This window comes from Aquarana catesbeiana, unplaced genomic scaffold (assembly GCF_042186555.1).
Source record: "Aquarana catesbeiana isolate 2022-GZ unplaced genomic scaffold, ASM4218655v1 unanchor233, whole genome shotgun sequence".
Taxonomy (NCBI): Eukaryota; Metazoa; Chordata; class Amphibia; order Anura; family Ranidae; genus Aquarana; species Aquarana catesbeiana.
Genome location: NW_027362661.1, coordinates 1265489 through 1282970, shown reverse-complemented (window position 1 = coordinate 1282970; position 17482 = coordinate 1265489). Strand labels below are relative to the sequence as shown.

Sequence of the window (17482 nt, the reverse complement as noted above, 5' to 3'; positions counted from 1 at the left end):
ATTACTTTCCTTATTCAACCCTGCTACTATAGACAAGGTTGCTAAACTTTTTTCGGAGCACCTGCCCCTAGATCCTGCTCCTTTGCAAATGCTACGGTTACCCTCTGGCTCCATTCTACACTCTCTAACCCACATCTTCAACCTCTCCCTTTCTTCTGGCATCTTCCCCAACTCTCTAAAACATGCACTAGTCACCCCCATTCTTAAAAAGCCCTCACTGGACCCCGCCAATCTTAACAACCTATGGCCCATCTCCTTACTCCCCTTTTCCACCAAACTCCTGGAACGTCTGGTCTACAACTGACTGAGTGACCATCTGAATAAGAACAAAATTCTTAATCCCCTTCAGTCCGGATTTCGCCCTCAACACTCCATGTAAACTGCTCTCCTTAAACTCACAAATGACCTACTAATGGCTAAAACTAATGGACAATATTCTGTACTCCTACTACTGGACCTCTCTGCAGCCTTTGACACAATGGACCACCCCCTCCTCCTCAAAAAACTCCACTCCTTTGGTCTCCATTGTGCTCTTCACTGGTTCTCATCCTACTTATCCAACTACACCTTTAATGTTACTTACAATTTTACTCCCTCTTCTTTTCTTTGTCAGGGTCCCTCAAGGTTCTATTCTTGGACCTCTCCGGGTCAGCTGATAGCCTCCCATGGCTTCCAATAGCATTTCTACCCTGATGACACGCAAATTTATCTCTCTACCCCTCAGCAAACTCTTTCAGTCTTCTCATGTATTTTTTATTTACTAACAGACATATAAGCTGGGATGTCACACCACTTTCTTAAACTCAATCTATCCAAAACCAAGCTCATAATATTTCCTTCCCCACGTGCCTCTTTCCCTGATTACCTTGCCACAATTGATGACACAACTATAAACTCATCCCCGCATGCCAAGATCCTAGGTTGTCAGGGCTGGGCTCAGCCCTTCCTTCTCTAAACGGGCCGCTTAGCTGTCAGCTAATTGCCAGCTCCTATCTCTCCTCAGGTACCCAGCTGTTGATGATATCCTGCTTGTTAGTCCTGCCTACTTAAGCCGTCCTGCCCAGAGGATCTCTGCCTTCGCCTTAGTCAACATACCAGAGATGCTCTCCTGCATTCCTGTTAAAAGACTTGCTTGGCTGACATCCCTTCTGGCTCCAGATCCTGCTTGCTGTTTTACTACGCTCATCTCCGGCTCCCTGACATTTAGCTTGTCTGACTATCCATTCCGGTTCCTGAACTCTGGCTATGTTTTGACTATGTTTGTTCTGATTACTTTTATTATTAAACAAGTGTGAATAAACTGTACTTCTGTCTCGGTCAGATTTCATGGTTTCTGACAGTAGGCGAAGGCCATGAATTCAGAAGATACAATCAGTCCACTTGTTGGTAATATTTTTTCCAGATTGAATGAGCAAGATCACCGCATGGATCAGTTTGCCATGGCGTTACAAACTGGAATCTCCCACTGTGGCTGCTCCGGTTCAACCTGAGTTGCAGGCTGCCCCTGCTGCTGTGCCAGTCCCTTTGCAGGCCCCCACCTCGAGTCTTACTTCTATAAGAGTTATGTCTGGTTCCGCTCCCTCTCCACAGCGATTTGGGGGTGATCCAGTTCAATGCAGAGGGTTTCTCAACCAGGTTGAGATATACTTTGAGCTGCTTCCCCAGGCGTTTCCTACGGACAGAAGCAAAGTAGGTTTTGTGATATCTTTGCTTTCTGAGAGAGCCTTGGCCTGGGAAAACCCTCTATGGGAGATGCAAAAACCTGTTGTCTTTTGTTACCCTGAGTTTGTGGCTTCTTTTAAAAGGGTATTTGACGTTCCCACACGCTTCGCTTCTGCTGCCAAGTGCCTCATGTCCATCAAACAGAGTACAAGAACTCTTGCCGACTACGCCATTGAATTCCGTACTCTGGCATCAAAGTTGCGTGGAACAATGAGGCCCTCGTGACTGCTTTTTCTCATGGTCTCTCGGATTCCATCAAGAATGAGATAACAGCCCGAGATATACCCACTGAGCTGCAGAAGTTGATCACGTTTGCCATCCTCATTGACTCCAAACTCAAAGACTCTCTTTTAAGGAGCGCTTGCGGAAGCCTCCTGTATGTTTTCCTCTGAGCTTTGCAGTCCCACTCATGCCTCCCTCATCTCCCATGCCTCCTAGTACTGAGTCGGTCAGTGAAGATGAATCCATGCACTTGGGTTTCACGCGTCTCTCTGCAGATGAGAGAACCTTTAGGAGGAGGGAGAGATTGTGCCTTTATTGTGGCCAGGCAGGTCACTTTTTGAAGTCTTGTCCTACCCGTCCAGGGAACGCCTGAACCTTGAGGTCCTGTTACGAACAGACCTTAGGTGACGTTGTTTCGTCTCCAGTTATCCAGAAGGATAAGCCCCTGGTTTCGGTCACCCTTTCTTGGGCTGAGTCATCCGTCGAGATACAGGCTCTAATCGACTCTGGGGCTGCAGGCCTGTTCATTGATGCTGTCTTTGTATCAAAGCACTTGATTCTGCTGCAGCTGTGTGACACTCCACTTGCCATTGAGGCTCTTGACGGGAGACCCCTACAGCCTGCCCATGTGACTCATGAGACGTTGACCATGGCCGTAGGGGCTCTTCACCATGAGTTAATCCAATTCCAAGTTATTTCCCTAAGTTTCCATTGGTTATTGGTTATCCTTGGTTACAGAGGAACAACCCCTCTTTTGATTGGCTCCGTGTTGAGGTTCTCTCCTGGTCGCCACAATGCAGTAAGACATGCTTCCAAAAGTTAGCCAAGGTTCTGTGCACCTCTTCACTCTCCTCCCTGCCGGTGGAGTACCGCGATTTTATCGATGTCTTTGACAAAGGTCAAGCCAGTAGTTTGCCTCCACACCGGCCATATGATTGCGCAATTGAACTTCAACCTGGTGCCATACCCCCTCGAGGGGTTTACCCTTTGTTAGTCTTGGAGGATAAGGCCATGGAGCAGTATGTTGCAGACTCACTTTCTCAAGGTTTCATCCTCAAATCCTCGTGCCCTGCTGGTGCTGGTTTCTTCTTCGTGAAGAAGAGTGGTGAACTGAGACCCTGTATTGATTATAGGGGTCTCAATCATTTCACGATTAAGAATGCCTATCCGATTCCGTTGAGTACGGAGTTATTTGACCACCTCAAGCGAGCAACAGTTTTCACGAAGCTTGATTTGAGAGGGGCATGCACTCTTGTGAGGATTAAGGAGGGCGACGAGTGAAAAACTGCATTTAATACTAGAACAGGCCATTATGAGTACCTCATAATGCCTTTTGGCCTTTGTAATTCCCCCGGCAGTTTTTCAGGAATTCATTAACGATATCCTCTGAGATTTGTTGCAGTTATGTGTGGTAGTTTATCTCGACGATATCCTCATACTTTCCAAGTCCCTGGAGAGCCACCACACAGATGTATGTCATGTGGTTCAGAAACTAACATAGAACAATCTCTATTGTAAATTGGAGAAGTGCGAGTTCCATCACAAACTGCTTAAATTCCTGGGTTATGTCATTTCCACTGCTGGTTTTTCGATGGACCCAGAGAAACTTTCTGCAGTCCTAAAGTGGCCCCGACCCATGGGTTTACGTCCTCTACAGCGTTTCCTGGGCTTTGCCAACTATTATTAGAAGTTTAAACGTAACTTCTCATCTCTGGTCAAGCCCCTGATATAACCAGAAAGGACGGTAACCCACAGAGTTGGTCTCCGGAGTCCGTTAAGGCCTTTGAGAGTCTCAAGGCTGCCTTTGTTTCTGCTTCTGTGTTGGCACATCCTGATCCTACATTACCTTTTATCCTTGAGGTTGATGCTTCTGAGACTGGAGTTGGCACCCTTCTGTCTCAATGTCCTACCTCAGAGCGCTTTGTATCCTTGTGGCTGCTTTTCCAAGAAATTGTCACCTGCGCAGTGCAATTACCAGATTGGTGAAAGAGAGCTGTTGGCGATCATTTTAGCCCTGAAAGAATGGAGACATCTCCTCGAAGGTACCACTGTGCTGGTTTTCATTCTTACTGACCATAAGAATCTCACATTCTTGTCTGAGGCTAAACGCCTCTCTCCCAGAAGGGCGCAATGGGCTCTTTTCTTGTCAAGTTTCAATTAAAGTCTCATTCTTAAATAAAAACGGGGAAACTCCTGGCCATGCTGGTTGCTGATTACCATCTGCTTACCAGCATTCCTGTAATTAGAGACCAGGGGGGAAGAATTAGTGAACCCGGGTGTATTATGCAAGAGTTTGTCAGGTTCTATTCTCTTTACTCCCCAATTCCATCCTATGACCCCACAGACTTGGACTCCCTTTTAGATGACCTGCCAATACCAAAACTCTCAGAAAATGACATGATTAGGCTACGACCAAGGAAATTGAGAAAGCGATCTTCGCATTCCCCCAGAATAAAGCCCCTGGGCCAGATGGCTTCCCTGCCGACATCTATAAGGCTAATGTTGAAGTACTGGCCCCTAGAATTAACCTGCTATTAGAATATTGTCACGAGCGTGACACCTTGCCTGACTCTATGCTGGAGGCTTATATGGTTCTTCTATTAAAATCAGGGAAGGACCCACAAGAGTGTGCTTCGTACCAGCCCATAGCTTTGCTAAACATGGTTTAAATTTTTTTTACAAAGATACTGGCCCTCAGGTTGGCTGCGGTACTCCCCTCTATTGTCAGTATAGATCAAACAGGCTTCATGCCGGGGAAGTGGACCGACACGAATCTAAGAAGACTCTTCACCCACTTACAAATTCAGTCAAGTTCTGTCAGCACTAGAGTAGTGGTCTCTATAGACTTTAAAAAGGCCTTTGATTTTTCCTTGATGACCCAGAAGACTCCTTAAGAGCAGCATTAGGAATTATTGATCACTTTGCCACCTTTTCTGGGTTAAAAGTAAATTGGGGTAAGTCTTCCATTTTGCCAATTGATACAGAGGCCAAGGCGAGGGCGGATCCCAATCTCCCACTCCAGTGGGTCTCGTCCATGAAATACTTGGGAGTACTAATTACAGTGAATGTCCAGGATTATATGTCCCTTAATTTGCTGCCATTAATATCATTATTAAAGCAAAAGGTCCAAACTTGGGCTAAACTCCCGTTATCCCTAATAGGTCGCATAAGTTTGTTAAAAATGAAATTTCTCCCTGTCATTCTATACTTTTTGAGACATGCACCTGTTTGGATTCCGAGATCATACTTTCAGAAGCTGGATAGCATCATCTCATCTTTTCTATGGGCTCCCAAGTCTCCAAGAATAGGTCTTAAGGTACTGCAGGAACCTGGGGCTCAAGGGGGCTTGGCTTTGCCTGACTGGCATAAATATTATATAGCGGGACAAATGGTCGATGGTTGATAGCTGAGGATGGGGATGCAGCTACAGTATTGGAGGCGGCCCACCTAGGGTCATATGACACTCTTCGGTTTGCATTGTTTAGGGGCCTCAGATCAGAACTGCCTTTGACGTCAACAATGAAAGCCACTATTAAGGCATGGACGACAGCAGTGAAATTGGCATGCCCTAGTTATAGGGGGGGGGGTGTCACCTTCAACTCCCATTTGAATGAACCCGGCCTTACCACAGTTTTTCAACCTACCAGACCCCATGATTTGGGCGGTGAAAGGCATTAAAACGTTAGGGGATATAACATTTTGTGGTGAGCTATTAACCTTCTCCCAATTACAATCAAGACATGACCTTCCTATTTCGTATCTGTTTAGGTTTCTACAGGTTCGACATGCCTTTCAGGTGCAGTTTCGAGAGGCGGTGATGAAGTCTCTGCCCTCGTCTCTTGAGACGTTATTGGCGGACGGGGACTTGGCCAAGCCTCTCTCGATAACTTATAAAGAGTTTTTTAAGGTAACCCCACTGGCGATCACTAGATGTAGAGAGAAATGGGAGTCGGAGGTTCCAGATTTGCATGGGGGAGGATTGGGATGACCTATGGACCCAACCATTCAAACATCTGGTGTCTGCAAGGGACAGGCTTATCCAGTTCAAATTTTTGCATAGAAGCTATTATACCCCAGCTAGACTGAACAAGATCTTCCCCAGGGCTTCGGCAGAGTGTTGTAGATGTTCTCACTCACCTGCGGATGCTGACCACATTTTTTGGCACTGCCCTCATATTCAAAGATTTTGGGATGGTATCACATCTTGTATTCATGAATGAATATCAGTACCGATACCAATGACTGTCAGGGTTTTTTTGCTGGGTCTGGTGGATGATGTAGTACCAACACGTGCCATGTGAACGATGTTAAATATACTCCTTTTCTATGGTAGGAAGGCTATTTTGTTGGCCTGGAAAAAGTCAGAGGCACCGAGTATCTCCTCCTGGAAGGGCCTAGTAAACTCCATGTTACCTTATTACAAAGCTACGTATGAGGCTAGAGGCTGTATGAAAAAAATTGATAAAGTATGGCACTCGTAGAATTCTAGTGCCACAGTAGGATAGTGGAAGTGGAATACTGACTAATGATGATGTAATTAGCTGAATAAGTCTCTTGGAGGTCTCATATATTATAAGGTATACTTATAGAAGAACTACTGTTGAGACTATTGTTATATGAACAATTACATGGGTCCTAGCTTTAGTATCTTGATGGAAAACGAAGGATCCTTTTTTCTTGTCGAGCTGTGGTTCGTAGGTGGAGGGAGGGGGGGAATTGGGAGGAAGGGTGGGGGGTTTTAGACAGTCGGTCTTTGTTAGTTAGATGATATAGGTCATGTTGACCTAATATGGACAATGTCCCATTGACACGTCCACTGTTATATGCTATACTGAAAGAAACAAAAAACAGAATTTTCAAAAAAAGTCTCATTCTTACCCGGTACTAAGAATGTAAGGGCTGATGCCTTGTCATGCCAATTTTCCTCCACTTCCAAGTTGGAGCCGGTTCCGGTTATTGCGATTCCTCCTGATCTTATTCTGGCTACAGTTCGCACCAGTCTCACTTCTACTTTGTGTGACAAAATTCTTACTGCTCAGGTCCATGCTCCTCCTGAGCAACCTTGTGACCTCTGCTTTGTCCCCCGTACTGCCGTGCTCCAGACTTACCATTCTCCCAAGGCTGCTGGCCACCCTGGGAAGAATCAACTCTCTAAGGCCATTTCCCAACAATTCTGGTGGCCTAGTCTACATGCTGATGTAACCACCTTCGTAGCTGCCTGTTCCGTGTGTGCTCAGAGTAAGACTCCACTACATCTTCCAGTGGGCCTCCTACAACCCATACCCAATGGAGAGAGGTCCTGGACCCACCTGTCTATGGATTTCATTGTGGAGTTACCCAACTCCCAGGGCAACACAGTTATCCTTATGGTGGTTGACCAGGTCTCATTGTATTCCACTTAAGAAGTTGCCCACTTCTAAAGAACTGGCTTCCATTTTTGCTCGAGAGATCTTTCGCTCACATGGGCGATTGTCTCGGACAGGGGTAGTCAGTTTGTGTCCCGGTTCTGGCGAGCCTTTTGTGCACAGTTGGGAATTCAGCTTGCTATTTCCTCTACGTCAGTCTAATGGGGCCGCAGAACGAGCCAACCAGTCCTTGGAGCAATTCCTATGTTGTTATATTTTTGACCATCATAACAACTGGTCAGACCTATTACCGTGGGCAGAGTTTGCTCACAATAGGGCCTTGAATTCTGCTTCTCGATTGTCCCCGTTTATGGCGAACTATGGTTTCCAACCTTCCATGTTGCCTGACTCACTTGTTCCGCAGAGTATCCCTGCATTAGAGGAGCATCTCCGTGGTCTTCGTTCCACTTGGGCACAAGTCCAGGAGGACTTTGCAACATGCTAATGATAGGTACAGACTCCATGCTGACCGCAGATGCCTGCCCGTGCCTTCTTACCAGATTGGGGACATGGTCTGGCTGTCATCTCGCAACCTCCGACTTCGTGTTCCCTCACTGAAGTTCGCACCCCAGTTTATTGGGCCTTTCCGTATTCTTCGCAGGATTAACCCAGTGGCTTATGCATTAGACCTTCCTTCTAACATGCGTACTTCGAATGTATTTCATGTCTCCTTATTAAAACCTTTGTTCTGCAACCGCTTTACCACCTCGGTGCCACGTCCTCACCCTGTACAGGTTGAGAACCATGAGGACTATGAAGTACAGTCCGTTGTTGACTCCCGTAGGTTCCGTGGGTGCATACAGTACCTGGTGCATTGGAAGGGATACAGTCCGGAGGAACGCTCTTGGGTCTCATCCTCGGACATACATGCCCCTGTCCTCCTCCGCGATTTCCGTAGATGTTTTCCCCTCAAGCCTGGTGGTCCTCCGAGGGAGAGGGGTCATTGAGAAGGGGGTACTGTCAGGGCTGGGCTCAGCCCTTCCTTCTCTGAGCTGGCCGCTCAGCTGTCGGCTAATTGCCAGCTCCTATCTCTCAGGTTACAGCTGTTGATGATATCCTGCTCGGCAGTCCTGCCTACTTAAGCCGTCCAGCCCAGAGGATCTCTGCCTTCGCCTTAGTCAACAACACAGAGATGCAATCTTGCATTCCTGTTAAAAGACTTGCTTGGCTGATATCCCTTCTGGCTCCAGATCCTGCTTGCTGTTTTACTACGCTCATCTCCGGCTCCCTGACGTTTGGCTTGTCTGACTATGGTTCCTGAACTCTGGCTATGTTTTGACTACGTTTGTTCTATTTACTTTTATTATTAAACAAGTGTGATTTAACTACTTCTGTCTTAGTCTGATTTCATGGTTTCTGACATAGGTGTAATCCTGGACTCTAAACCACCATTTCGGCCCCACATCTGATCACTGTCCAAATCTTGCTGCCTCAACCTACACTACATATCCATGATATGCCCCTTCATAACCAATGATACCACAAAGCTTCTAATCCACTCCCTGGTCATCTCTCACCTCAACTACTGCAACTCCTTACTCATTGGCTTACCTTTACATAGGATATCCCCCCCTTCAGTCCATCATGAACGCTGCTGCCAGACTCATCCACCTTACATACCGCTCATCGTCTGCTAATTCCTTCATTGGCTGCCACTCACCCAACGAATAAAATTAAAAATACTAACAATAATTTACAAAGCCACCCGCAACTCTGCCCCAGCTACATCACTAACCTAGTCTCTCTCAAAATATCAACCAAATCATTCTCTTCATTCCTCCCAAGACCTCCTGCTCTCTAGCTCCCTCATCACCTCATCCCATGCTCACCTTCAAGACTTTTTCTGTGGTTCTCCCATCCTATGGCACACCCTACTCTAATCTGTCTGATTATCTCCTACTCGGTTCGCTTTTAAATGATCCCTGAAAACCCTCCTTTTCAGAGAAGCTTATTCTGTTCTCACCTAACAACTGTACTTTTCCTGTATAATAATAATAATAATAATAATTAAGTGTGTTCCCATGGGGGCAGTAGTTCTTGAATGAGCAGCAACCCTCCTATTACCCCCTCACAGCCACATCCTATTATTGTGTGACCAATACCATCCAAATAATTCTTACTTTAAATTTCCCAAAGTTATCCGTCTACAAGGAGACCTGTATAGATCAAATGATGGCACCAATGAGGATGGAGGAGAAGATACTAAACCTCACCCTGGAGATCATCTACCTGCTGACCGGAGAGGTGAGGAGGATTCTGGGAGGTCACATGACATCATTCTTATCTCTATTAATAAAACACAGACCTGACCGGAGAGGTGAGGAGGATTCTGGGATTCTAACATGATATTCCTATTGGTTCCTCAATACAGAGATTTCCTCTTGTGAAGTCAGGTGATCATATGACCATCACAGTGCCTCCATGTGACTCCCTAAAACCTGAGAGACACAACATGCAGAAGATTCTAGAAGTCACCAAGAAGATGACGGAGCTGCTGACAGGAGAGGTGAGCGGTGCTGGGAATTCTTTTTTGTAACTGTATTTTAATTGAATTTCACAAAAATAAAGAAGTTACATCCATTGTATTTCACAAAACATTAGAGGAGAATAGTCAATGGCTTGAATTACGCAACCATCACAAACAGCATGAAAAGGGTATATAGGTATTACAGCATGAAAAGGGTATATAGATATTACAGCATGAAGAGGGTATATAGGTATTACAGCATGAAGAGGGTATATAGGTATTACAGCATGAAGAGGGTATATAGGTATTACAGCATGAAGAGGGTATATAGATAGTACAGCTTGCAATAGCCAATAGATATACAGCATACCCAGACAGTATATGCAGTAAACTGAAATAAATCAGAGCAACCCTTAAAGTGCTGGACTTTATGGAATAGATCCAGTGTGTCAGTTAAAGTGGAAGGCCTAACACTAAAATCTCTACATCTACAGATATCCATGATCTAACACTAACCTATCTAGCCCCGTAAAGAGGAAATCAGTATGCATACCTTTTTTTAAGCCGCTCCGGTCTGGTCTCCAGTGGTGGAAGCTCTGCAGAGGACACAACCAATTACGGCTGTGAAATAAATGGGAAGTGACGTCACCCATAGACTTACTAGGGGGCTTCCATTGTCGGCTGCCTCTTCTGCACCGGCCTCCACAGCTCAGTGTGGTACCGGACTGGAGCGGCTTCATAATAGGTATTTATACTGATTTCTTCTTTGCAGGGCTAGCTAGGTTGGTGTTAGATCATGGATGTCTATAGATGTAGCAATTTTTAGGCTGGACTTCTACACGGAGGAATTGGCTATGGGATGGGTGGGGGGGAGAAGTAGAAAGCCAAAACCTAGAGATTGCTCTTCTAGCTGCTTTTAAGATATGATTGGTCAACTTCTATGATTGTGTAGAAATGTATAAAAAAAAAGGTAAACCCAGAAGGTAGTGGATGGGGTCGTCAGTCAAGGAGGCATCAAGGAACTTTTAAAGCATGGACGTAAAAAAAAAGCCAAAAAAGCTGGAGATCAGGACATGTCCATAGTAAGTATAATAAAGAGCCTTTTTTCTTGGCCACATCTCCAGCAGGAGTCGGGTAAATGAGGGTTAGTGGCGTGGAGCACCTCAGACATCTTGTACCAGTCCATCATATCTTTGTATGCATTCTCCCTATATACCACACGTCTAGAGGATTTGGAAGTCATCTTCTCTCCCAAGGTTTCACAGGGATAGGGTGTTGGGGATTTTAGGTCCACTTCCACATATAAAACCGGGAGAGTCTTGTGTAATAGTTTGTAGATGGAGGATATGAGGTGTAGTTGGTGTGAGCCTTGGATTCATATGTGCTCGAATTTAATTGGGCGGTCTAAAGCTAAATAATGAAGAGGGAGAGGAGAAAAAATGCTTACATTGAAGATAAGAATAAAAGAGGTTATAGGTAATATGGTGCTTAGTGTGGAATTCCCCAAAGGGTCTGAGTTTGCATGTAACCAGATCTCCAAAATGAAACCACTTAAATCTATTGGTTTCAGCCCAGGGCAGGATTCTTCCATAGGACAGGGAGTCTGGGATTGAAGGATTATACAAAAGGTTAAGCAGGGGAGAACATGGTGAAGAAAGAAAATACTGTGTATAACATTTTTTCCATATGGACAACATAAATAGCATAGGGGAGGAGGATTGTGTCAGTGGAGAGGACATGGAGGAATCAGCTGACCATAATAAAGAGAATGGGTGTGTGGGGTAGATAAGTCCAAATTCTTTTTCAGACCAACAATTGGGTGGGTGATGGACAGACCAGGACATAAAAGTGCGGAGGTGGGAGGCATAATATTTTAACAGGTTTGGTACTCCCAGACCGCCCCTAGATCCAAGGGAAAGAAAAGTAGATTGTGCTATGTGATGGGACTTATGGTGCCATATACATTTAACAAAAGTATCATGGGAGCAATTTCAGCTGAAAAAGAAGGACCTGGCCTAGGAGAGTCTCAAATAGGTACAGAAGATTTAGGGGAAATAACCACATTTCAAGAACATGCACCCTCCCTAGCCAGGAGATATTATACAGTAAGTATAACATAGTTTCAAGGATAAGTGTATATCTCGAAAACAAGAGGGGTAGTTAGCTTAGTATAATGAGGACAGGGTGTCACATGAATACCCAGGTATTTGAGGGAACAGGTACACTAGTGATACGAATAAGCGGATTGTAAGGTGGCCAGAGTTGTGGGAGGGATGTTGAAAGAGAACCTCTATCTTAGAATTATTAATCTTATACCCCGACTGTACTGAATTCAGTGTTCTATGGAGAACTGGTAGGGAGAGTTGCAGCTCAGGTCTGGCGATGGGAATTCTGGGACATTATCCAGTAACAGACAAGGGATGTGTCTGGATGGTGACTGTATCATTGTGTGTGTCAGGTTCCTATCAGGTGTCAGGATGTCACTGTCTATTTCTCCATGGAGGAGTGGGAGTATTTAGAAGGGCACAAGGATCTCATGATGGACAATCAGCCGCTCCTCACATCTCCGGGTAAGAGGAGACTTTATTGTAAAGGAGAGGCTCCACCTAGATCCCCCATCATCTGATAAACACATAGAAACAATGTATTCAGTCAGTGTGTGTGTTTCCTACAGATGGATCCAGTAATGGGAACCTACCAGAGAGATGTCCCCGTCCTCTGTATTCCCAAAATTCCACACAGGAAGATCACACACCGTCCCTCATCATCAGATAGATGAGGAACAATCACTGATCGTATCATTAGGATCCGTACATTATCTGCATTGTTACAGTTGATGTAATTTTTCCATATTTAGAGTGGAAACCTTGGGGACTATAATATTGTGGTTAAAAAAGAGTATAAAGAGGAGGATGAGACATATGGAGTGATGCAGGAGTTTTCAGAAGGACACAAGGATATGATGGAGCCTCCTAATACCAGGAACCCACCAGAGAGATGTCCCCGTCCTCTGTATTCCCGGGATTCCACACAGGAAGGTCACACCATCCCTCAAAATTACAAGGTTGGTGGGACAGAGCATCTAGAACATGTGCTCATAAAGTTGATGAGTGGATTTTTTATGTGATCTTATATTTACAGGTGATATTCACTCTCATTCTCTTGGTTTAGGATGAAGATCTGATAGATATAAAAGTTGAGGTTAAAGAAGAAGAGACTTATGTGAGCTATGACCAGCAGTCTATGGAGGAGGATGAAATAATGAGGCTAATTTTAGAGGAAGACACTACTACAGAGATCAGCACAGGTGGGTCATTCACACAATATACATTCCTCCACCGTAGAGTTGGGTAAACGGTTCAGCCCAAGCATGAGTTCAGCCCCACATTGGCTGTTCGCCCGCTTGACGAACACCGAATTATCGGGGCGTTCGGCCGTGTGTTCGGCCCGCCGAATGACCACAATGCACTGCGCTGACGCACAATGCATTGGAAGCTCTGATTGGCTGAAGCATTGAAAGCTTTGCCCAATCAGGGCACAGAGCACTGTCAGAGCCATGATTGGAGAAAGTAGTGATGACTCTATTCCAGTGATGGCGAACCTTGGCAACCCAGATGTTTTTCAACTACATTTCCCATGATGCTCAACTGCACTGCAGAGTGCATGAGCATCATGGGAAATGTTATTCCAAAACATCTGGAGTGCCAAGGTTCGCCATCACTGCTCTATTCAATCATGGCTCATTGTTCTTAGTCCCACCCCACACTATAAAAATATTCTCTCCATAGCAGCCATTTGCAGTGTGATATTGTCGTGGAGGGTGATAGAACATGTCTCTGTTCAGTGCTGCTAGAAAGTTAGTGTGCTTTAGTGTTCTATTGTCAGTGTAGAATATCAGTTTAGTGCAAATCTAGTGATGGTTCAGTGTGAGTGTAGTGTGACCATTCATTTTTACTTTAGTATCAGTTTAATTTGTCAGGGCAGGTTTCCTGCAGTATATATCAGTGTGTTAATGCACATTTAACGCAGTATATCAGTGTGTTACTGTACATTTAATGCAGTATATATCAGTGTGATACTACACATTAACGCAGCATTGATCAGTGCGTTACTGCGCGTTTAATGCAGTATATATCAGAGTGTTACTGCACATTTAATGCAGTATATATCAGTGCGTTACTGTATGTTTAACACATTATATATCAGTACATTACTGTATGTTTAACGCAGTATATTTGATTGCGTTACTGCATGTTTAACGCAGTGTATTTGAATGCATTACTCCACAATTAACACAGTATATTTGAGTGCATTAGTGCACAATTAACCCAGTATATTTGAGTGCATTAGTGCACAATTAATGCAGTATATTTGAGTTTGTTACTGCACGTTTCACGCAGTATATTTCAGTACGTTACTGCATGTTTCACGCAGTATATATCAGTGTGTTACTGTATGTTTAAAGCAATATATATCAGTGCGTTACTGCAAGTTTAATGCAGTATATTTGAGTGCGCTAGTACACGTTTACCACAGTATATTGCAGTGCGTCAGTGCAGTTTTACTGCAGTATAGTGAACTGGCTTGCTAAACCATCCTCATCCTCCGTCACCCAAGCAGAGACTAGTGTGCAGTCCACTGCAGTTGCCAGATTTGCCTCCTTGTCCACAGCTACTCCTGCCATAGCCCCAGCCTCAGGCATGGAGGAGTCAGCTGAGTTATTTGAACACAGCATCAGCCACTTGCTCCTTGACGATGCACAGCCATTACTTGATTCAGATGTTGGTTCTGAGGTTGAGGAAGGAAGGAACATGAGCCTACAGAGAGAGGAGAACACTGGTACACAAATTGGCAGTCATGGTACCCCAGCCACAGTGTATTGCCACATTGTCTCCAGTGATAATGAGGATGGAGGGGATGATGATAATGAGGTCACTGACGTGACTTGGGTGCCGAATAGAGCAGAGGAGGAAAATGAGGGTGAGGTACATCCCCAACGAGACAGCCGTCATTGAAGAGTAGAGAGCAGCCACCCTATTCCATCACATTGTGGAGATGTTATATTCCGGCCAACTTCCCACAGCTCAGCTGTCTGGGCCTTTTTTAGCACATGTGCAGCCGATCGCACTGTTGCAATTTGCAAACTTTGCCTCAAGCACATCAAGCGTGGCAAAAGCAGCAGCCATTTGAACACCACATACTTGACAAGGCATTTAACCTCCCACCACTCAGCTCATTGGCAAGAGCACCTGAAAGTCACACAAAAGGGACGCAATTCTACTCCTTCTCACTCCTCACCTTTCCAGTCTACCCCCGCTATACCTCATGACCTCTCAGCAGCCTCCACCGACAAAGATTATAGTATAGCGCAGGGTTTCCCAGGTCCTTGCAGCATGTCTGCCAGTAGCACACCACCAGCTGTAGACTACAGCAGGCAAAATTTCTCTGCTCCATCAACTGTCACCCACATGCCCTGGGTCTAACTTCAAGCTTGTGAAAGCTGCTGGCTTTTCAACTCCTGCCTTTCCATCTGGTGGATTCTGCCCCCTTCCATGAATTTGCAGAATGTGCTTTACCACAATGGCAGGTTCCCAGTTGCTATTTTTTTTAATGCAAGGCTATTCCAGCTCTCAAACATCACATGGAGGGCAATGTTGTGGCATCGTTGGGCAAGGCAGTCATCCGCAAGGTCCACGTTATTGCTGACAGGTGGTCCAGCAAGCATGGTCAGGGATGATATATTTCATTCACAGCACACTGGTTAACTCTGCTTGCAATTCGGAAGGATACAAGACAGGGCTCAGTGCTGCAGCTTGATGTGCCACCGCATCTCCATACAGCTAGCGGAGATGATGCAGGATTTGTCAGCTCCTCCCCCTCCTCCATTCCCTCCTCTGCTGAATTGTCCCATGAACTACAAGTACCCCTAAGTGTTCAAGGGGCAATTCAATCAGTCAGGCTAAAAGGTGCCATGCAGTGCTTAAGCTGGTCTGTCTATGGCACAGGAGTCACACTGGAGCAGATATTCTGGCAGCTCTGCAGGGGCAGGCCCAGAGGTGGTTCACAGCATACCAGCTGGAGCCAGAAATGGTGGTGTGAAATATGTGAAATTTGTGTGAAAAATGGCACAAAGCTTCTGTCCGCCCTTAGGGAAAGTTGACACATGTGCCATGCCTGGCACATATCCTCAATTTGGTGTTTCAGAGTTTCCTAAATAGGTATCCAGGGTTGAAAGATCTGCTAAAGCAGGCCAGAATCTGTAGCCACTTCAGGCTGTCATACACAGCCAGGGCTCGGGTGGCTGAAATTCAGTGGGAATTCCAGCTGCCTGTAAATGCCTGATTTGTGATATGCCCACCAGGCGGTACTCGACTTTGGCAATGCTACAGCGGCAGCACATTTAGCAGAGGACCATTTACTAGTACTTGTGTGAGTATGGCACAACGACAGGGTGATGCAGGCTCTGCTTTTTTTTACCACACCAATGGCTGCTGATAATGGATGCATGTACCGTTACCATTTGAGGAGGCCACAAGCATGGTGAGCCGTGACAATGCATTCATCAGTGACACAATGCCTGTTGTGTCTGTTGTGTTCCTGCTGGAGGAAACTCAGCGTGGCATTTTGGACAGGTCACTCAAGGCAGAGCAGCAGGAGAAAGAGGAGGATTCTGGCAGCTTTGGAGGCATTGAAGCAGAGAAAGACATATGTGAACCCTTAACAGATGGTTTTCCATCCCAAGAATCCTTGGGAGTAGTATGTGACTAGGAGGAGGCAGTTCTTGATAATCCTCAGTGACCCTGAGGTGTCTGCTTCTCATGCCTCCGCAAACTTGCAATGCATGGGTCCCCTCATTCTTTAAAGCCTGTGTAGGGAACCGAGAATACGTGGCATCAAGAAGAAGGATCAATATTGGTTAGCAACCCTCCTTGACCACCTTTACAATTGGAAAGTCTTGTAACTCATTCCATCCCCACAGAGGGAGCAGAAGATGAAATCTCTTGGGGACACCTTAAAGAGGAGTTTATGTAATGCCTTTTCTGACTCTGGTAGGTTACAGTGTGATGGAAAATGTAGTTTTGAGGTTCTGTTGGTCAAGAGAGGAGCTGTGGAGAAGGGGGGCCGCCTCAGTGATGCCTTTCAAAATGTTTTTAGTCCTCAGCGCCCAGGGCTGTCAGCTTCCACATCCCATTCACAGCATCTTCATCATATGGTGGGAGATTATCTAGGATCGAACACAGATATGGAGAGCTTTCCAGTTGGTGATCCACTGGGTTACTGGGTCATGAGAATAGACCGCTGGCCAGAACTTGCTCAGTATGCAACTGAGCTGCTGGGCTGCCCTGCATCCAGTGGGCTTTCCGAATGGGCATTCAGTGCTGCCGGAGGTTTTGTGACAGATAAGAGAGCACGTCTGTCCACAGACTCTGTGGACTGGCTGACGTTTATCAAAATGAATTTTCATAATTTTTTTTACTGGATTAGCAGCAGCCATCAAGCCTCTGATGCCGATGTCGCTGATTAAGTGCTTTCTGGATCTTGAATCTATGAAGCTTAGCTTTGTGGGTGTTGATTTCATCTTGAAGAAATATTTTGGTGTTGGTTTCATGGGTACAATTAACACCCAAGGATCAATTTTTCCACACCTGTTTGAAAGGTGCATATC

At 45.5% G+C, this 17482-nt stretch overlaps 2 protein-coding genes across 2 annotated transcripts in view; one reads left to right on the top strand and one right to left on the bottom strand.

Annotated features, from left to right (window-relative positions):
• LOC141121836 (uncharacterized) overlaps nucleotides 1–17482 on the top strand; it is a 963509-nt gene that overhangs the window by 922065 nt on the left and 23962 nt on the right. Inside the window, exon 16 of the mRNA XM_073611566.1 lies at nucleotides 10876–10902. Coding sequence (XP_073467667.1) covers nucleotides 10876–10902 — 27 coding nt within the window. The remainder of the gene's footprint in view (nucleotides 1–10875; nucleotides 10903–17482) is intronic.
• LOC141121879 (uncharacterized) overlaps nucleotides 1–17482 on the bottom strand; it is a 173439-nt gene that overhangs the window by 143891 nt on the left and 12066 nt on the right. The gene's annotated exons all lie outside the window — the stretch shown is intronic.